Below are 6,298 nucleotides of genomic sequence, written 5' to 3' on the forward strand. Positions count from 1 at the left end.
TTGGAATGTATAAATTACGGTTTTAGTCTATTCTGTAGATGAGGCACAGTGTATATGTATCACTAATGGCAGTACTCAGAAACTTGAGTATGAGCATTTGTATCATGCCAGCTTTGTCTGGTCTCAAATATCCACTGGATCATTGGCTAGTTATTTTTTTTAGTAACTCGAGTAATGGGTAAATACATTCACAACCTAGATCAGTGGTCTAGTGGTTTCTAATACATCATGTCTACATGCCCTCCCCCCATAATTTAACAAATTTAAGTTATGCCCAAACTAGAACAGATATGATTTCAAGATCTGGGAAAAATGAGGGGCAAGGCAGTTTTCTTTCTTTAAAAAGGGCACCTCTATAAAGTAAAAGGTACTCTGTAAAGTAAAGGTCTGTACTGCAAGGGGCACCAAGTCAATGACAGGGGGCATCAAGGCAAGTCCTCTTTGGTCCTTTGCCCTCGAGTGAAGTATCAGGCTTGAGTAAACCATACATAGATGTAGGGGAATGGTGTCAGAGCAAAACTCAATCCAAAAGGTTTGGTGTTAAATTAAAAAAAAAAATTATGACATTTAAATTTTCCTTTGAAAAAGAAAAAATTCAAAAATAAATCTCTGATAATGCACACATGTTAAACAGAATGACGCACAAACCAGAGATAAATATTAAACACAGATAAAAAAAATTGCACTTGACGGTTGATGTTTTATTGGCTGAGGGTTGACGTCATTGTCAGGCATGTACAAAGTCCCCCTCTCTACTTCATATTAGTCAGTCTTAACTTGAAACCATGGAGTTCAATGCTAAGTGAGTATAAATAATTATTTATTAGGTCCATGCATGTCATCATTACCAGAGAATTTGATTTGCTATTAATCATTTATTTATGTTGTGGCAGATCCTATGGAAAGAGACTTCAATATTGCAAAAATAAATGTTTTTTTTTTAAATGTGCACACAGAACGATGTTTAGATTTCAATTGTGGAATGTGGATCTTTCGTTCAGTTAAGACTATGTCATTCATGTTGGTGAAAAAAAATAACACAAATTGTTCCGAGGCCTACTATACATAAATTTGTCAAAAACGTCATTCCGTCATAGCTAATTCAAACAACAACTTGTTTTTAAAATTTAAGATGATATTTTCAAAATGGTATATTCACGCAGGAAAAATAATTCATTAATTGGAATACACAGTCAATTCTCAAATTCAAATTTAGGGCATATAAACACTAAGTACTATATGTTTCTATTATAACAACATTACTCCTAAATGAAATTATTCTTCAAACAAAAATTCTACACTACCGAAAGCTGCTAACCAAATAAGCGTTCAAACAAACTTTAAGAGCGATAACCCAACATACAATGTATACCGTCCCTTTAAGATCTCTCAAAGTCTCAACCAAATTTCGCTTGATACGTCTGGAAGTAACCCACCGGAATTGAAACCAAAACCAGTCATTCTCCCCTATCTGCACAAAAAACAAAACACACCAATCTTACCTCATCCAAAAATGAAACAGATTTTCGTTGCTGATGATATGACCAGGCTGTTTGATGAATTCCTAGACTAACAGTGACACTGATTCCCTGAAACTCTTGTCACCGGTACCAAAGCTTGACTTATTGAGTCCACAATGACGTACCCAGTGTAAATATGAAGTTAATACTTCTGAGACGATAGTCCTATTGGCTGATATCATTGGGCTTATCTGGTGAATCAACAGAATGTGGGTGGTAGGAGTGACAGTCCGGGTTAGACTGGCCAGTAGTCTACTTAATACCATAAACAGCAAACTTTTACTGAGCAATACAGTTATATGTAGAACTGATTGAACCAAGCTTTTAAAAATAGATATTATGTAATACCACAAGGGAAACTAACTGGGTAGTTTTTTTGTCAATTGCTAGTGCCTATTTAACATTGTCATAAATTGACATTTAGTGCCTATGTAATGTATTAAAACCCTAAATCTTCCATACACTGCCAAAAACTTGTTTTTTTTCTTTTGAAAATGAAGAAATTCTTATAATCTTGATTTTAAAAAACAAAACTTGAAGCGTTAACTTTTTAAAAAGTTGCTTACAAAATGTCAGTGTGATCCTGGTTTGTTTTAGCGATATATTTTAAAACAACATTTTGTCACAAATTCACATGAATAAATAGTGAATAAAACTCTCCAATCATCCGTACTGTACGTGTGTACACGGACAACAACTTGTCTTTTCTTAAAACTGAACTTGGACTTAGACTCAAGCGGCATGAGAGTCAAAGAATTTCTATACTTTTCAGCAAGTCATTGTAAACCTGCAAGTTGTATAGTCACTGTCGACCTTGATTTCAGTATGGTACAGCCATTTCGTCTTTCTCTCATTCAAACAAATGTGCAGTAACAAATTTAAAAGAGGCTGGACAGGAAGCCTGGATCATGACAAAGATGGTGGGATTGAAAAATCTCTACTTCAAGTGCTGCACTCCTTATATTCCTCTAAATTATTCACCACCGAGTATTTATTACCACATCAGATCCAGTCCCAGACAGCTGAATATACACATGTGGTTAAAGGCAAATACAGGGCTTGAATCTAGGGTGAAAAACCACAAGACTACAGGGCTTGCTTGGAGCTAAACAAAAAATTGTTATTGTAGACCAGAATATATTATTCAAGACCAGAATTGGACGAGAAACAACTTTAGAGACATTTAATTATTTTATATATGTAATTTGTTTATGTTATTTTAAAAAGTTCTTATTGAGAATCTCATTGTCTTGGTATTATTTTTGTATTGATAAAGATGACTAAAACAGTTTTTTGACCCTTTTGTTTAATTTGTGTACTTTAAGTTCCTTTAATCCTTTAATATTTGATGTATATTTGATGGCTGTTTGGCCATTATTACGAGTCATTTTCAGATAATGACATAATTTATATATTTCAAAAGGTCATCATAACTAACTTTATCAGTGACTGTGACTCAATTAACAATCACACAGAGCTGAAAAGTGTATGAAAAATAAAAGCACCATGTATCCATGAATGCCAATATAAAAAAACACCACTAGAAGCTCATGGAAAGAGTCAAGTTTCCAGTTTTAATCTATCATTCTCACAGTGCCAGCAGCACAGGGATCACTTTACATCATGGAAAACACGGTACACGAGGTGAACTGCACGTAGCGCGCTTCATTTGTGGGTAAATTAACTGAGCTTCTTCCGTGGCTCAACTAACTGATAGTTATGAGCAAGTTCGGGTGAGCGACAACACTTGACCAGTAACTGTGACGTAGCATTCCAATCTCCATGTGCCCTATGGTCAAGTCTAGTCGCCACCGGAACTTGCTCTATGCAGTATTAAAAATCACAGTCAATGCACAGGAAGTCGCTAAGCAGAGGGAAATTGTTCTTGCTCTCCGGCAAACGCAGGGCTTGAATTTTTTTAGAAAATCCGCAATACCATCAGGGCGTGCTGCTCAAAATTGTTACCACCAGAATTGTTTTTACAATTGACCATGGATTAAAAAAAACAGAAACAGTCTCCTGACTCTGGTTAAAGGGCAAACTTGGTCAGTCTTTTTCTTCGCTGGTAAAAGTTTGAACATTTAATTGAGTATTGAGTTACAGTATGAGTTTTTGTTTGTGTCAACATTGCCTAATAGGCCTACATTATAGGGCCTAGTATAACATAGGCAAATTACACAACTTACAAAAAGGAGGGGATGCTCCAAAAATTGATCACCATTTATTTTTGATTGGGGGGGGGGGCCTTCCTCGGGCGTAGGGTCAATGTTGATTAATATAGGACGTCCCTCCCTATTTAAAAATTTGCGTCGATTGCACCATGTGAGAATGCAAGAATAGTGAAGTTCGGATATTGGGTCAATGTGTCATCTTTAAAACAATACAACAACAAAATAATGATAATATTAATACAAAATGGGAGGTTTAAAAATGTAGTTTGTTTGTTTCTTTTACAATGTAGTTTTGTTTATAGGTGGATATGTGTGCAATACAAATTGCCCTTATAGACTGTGCAAGTCTTGCACATATTTGAACTTCCGGTACCATTGTGGTCCCAACCTTAAATGGAGTTTTACGTCAGTGATTTTGTTTCGTCCATTATTTTAATTTAACGTATTTTGCACCTGGGGTGGATTTCACAAAGAGTTAGGACTAGTCTTATCTTGAGTTAGGACCAGTTACTCGTCCTAACTTAGGACTATCCATGCAATTTGTATATCTCCTAGGACTAGCCCTAAGTTAGGACTGGTCCTAACTCTTTGTGAAATCGACCCTAGGTCATTCTAATACTATTATTATAATATTATTATTTTAGTAATCATTACTCTGTAATCTGTATGGTTTTGTTAGTGTTCAGATCGCCTTTTATTAGTTAAATTCATAAATACTATTTGCTATTCCTATTGGTGGAGAGCGAGTCACGTGGGTGTGTATAAACCTTTGTTTATGACCAGTAAAAAGTGTTGAAACATGCAACGGCGCACCCAAGGGGGGGGGGCTCTGGGGGGCTTGAGCCCCCGCCCCCCCCAAGAGGGTCCCCCAAAAGAAAAAAAGCGGGAGAAAGAGGGAAGGAAAGAAGAAGAAAGGAAAACATAATAATGGGGGAGGGGAGGAAGGGGAAAGGAAAAAAGAGCCGAGGGAGAAAAGTGGCAATGCGTACACGTGTAGTTTTTGGGTTTTATTTCCGGTGGAAGTATTTTCTTTTCTACCTTAGCCATTCGCATTTTTTTCCCCTGCCAAAATAACTCTTTTATCTGGGATATTCGATAATGCGAGGTGCGAGGTAAAAGATTTTCAAAACATCTTAATGCAATGATCTTATGACAACTCCCTTGTAATTGTGTAAACTTGCAACAATAACACATTTAAGCATTTGAAACCCGTTGTCCAGAATGAAATATATCTCCGGCATTCAATGGTTTTCCGTAAGGCTGGACCCTGGACAATAAACTGATTCGAGCCCCCCCCCCCCCCAAAGAAAAAAAATCCTGGGTGCGCCCCTGGACCCCACCAGCCCCTGGACCCCACCCAATAAATTGGTTCGATTAATTTACTCAGGTGAAAGAAAAAAGTGGCAGGATACACAGAATTCCAGCAAGTTTTCAGAGCATTTGGAATAGAACTTGAAGTATACATTCATAATACATGTTACATGGAGAAAGCTGGTCCCTACTTCTAGTTCTACGTTCTATGGTTCTAGAAACTAAGTCTCCCCCGTGAGCCGTATAATATACATAGTTTCTACTAGAAACTCTAGTGGAAGTAGCATGAATGGTCCCATGCTGATGTTCGGATCGTTGGCTATGCTTAGTTTAGTAGGCATCAACAATTGTTCTTATATTATTATAAAAACTCTAGCTAAATTCAAGGGACATGTAAGCAACAACAAATATATGTAGTAGTCTATTTCCACACGCAGTGCGCAAGTTAGCGTAGATGTATCCGGCAGGATATTTTGCTGACTGAACCAATGGAGATGGAGATGAAGTTCTACGATTGTTAAGAAAACAAACTTACCTCGATCATCATGAATTATGGGATGGTTTCCAGGAGAATGTCTTCCAACTTCTATCATCTGATCATATCATACATACAATTATTACAATACAACATCTGAACATCAACAATCAATGGAAATGCTGGATCCCCTTTTTTCTGGTAGGCCTATGTGCGACACGTGTTTATGTTATGCTTTAATCCACAAATTTACGAATGAATAATGGGCCGGCCGGTGTCAGGAGCTAGAGTAGAAGTTCATCTTGTGTAAACTATCGATGATCGATGAGGTAAACAAACTGAACCGCCGTAGTAAAATGTACACCGGTGTGAAGTTGGTTTCTTGTTTGACGTTCGAATGTCAAACAAGGCCCAGTTACTTGTTTGACATTCAACATTCATTTGTGCACAAATTCAAATAACGATTACCTAATTAATTTTCTTCGCTAGGCTAGGCAAGAAATGGGTGGGGCACCTGTCACAATTGACTTATCTGGTTATCCTACAGTTTCTGCTAAGCAAAGATGCTTAGCAAGTGTTTGTGTTAGGCTTTATGAAATTAGGCTGCAGGGTACTAATTCTACTGTACTTGTTTATAGGGTCCAAGGACCACACCCAATGCAACTAATTAAACCTGGTGAACATGTGCAGAAATTACTTTAATTTTGTTTTTATAATTGATCAAACTGCTGTAAGAAACAGCGGTGACAACAATTTTCTGACAGATTAAATTGGACAATTTTAAGCAATATAGCTCTGTTTAAAAACAATAAAGGCTCCCC

At 36.9% G+C, this 6,298-nt stretch overlaps 1 protein-coding gene across 3 annotated transcripts in view; it reads right to left on the minus strand.

The window, feature by feature from the left end:
* LOC139954494 (putative FERM domain-containing protein FRMD8P1) overlaps nt 1–5,810 on the minus strand; it is a 41,772-nt gene extending 35,962 nt beyond the window's left edge. For 2 of the 3 annotated variants that reach the window (XM_071954330.1, XM_071954313.1), the window contains exon 1: nt 5,538–5,810. In XM_071954330.1, coding sequence (XP_071810431.1) covers nt 5,538–5,549 — 12 coding nt within the window. In that variant the 5' untranslated portion in view covers nt 5,550–5,810. Of the gene's footprint in view, nt 1–1,502; nt 1,617–5,537 lie in introns of those variants that run through there. The other variant, XM_071954321.1, reaches the window with a different exon arrangement.
* Nucleotides 5,811–6,298: the final 488 nt, after the last annotated feature.

Source organism: Asterias amurensis, chromosome 1 (assembly GCF_032118995.1).
Source record: "Asterias amurensis chromosome 1, ASM3211899v1".
Taxonomy (NCBI): Eukaryota; Metazoa; Echinodermata; class Asteroidea; order Forcipulatida; family Asteriidae; genus Asterias; species Asterias amurensis.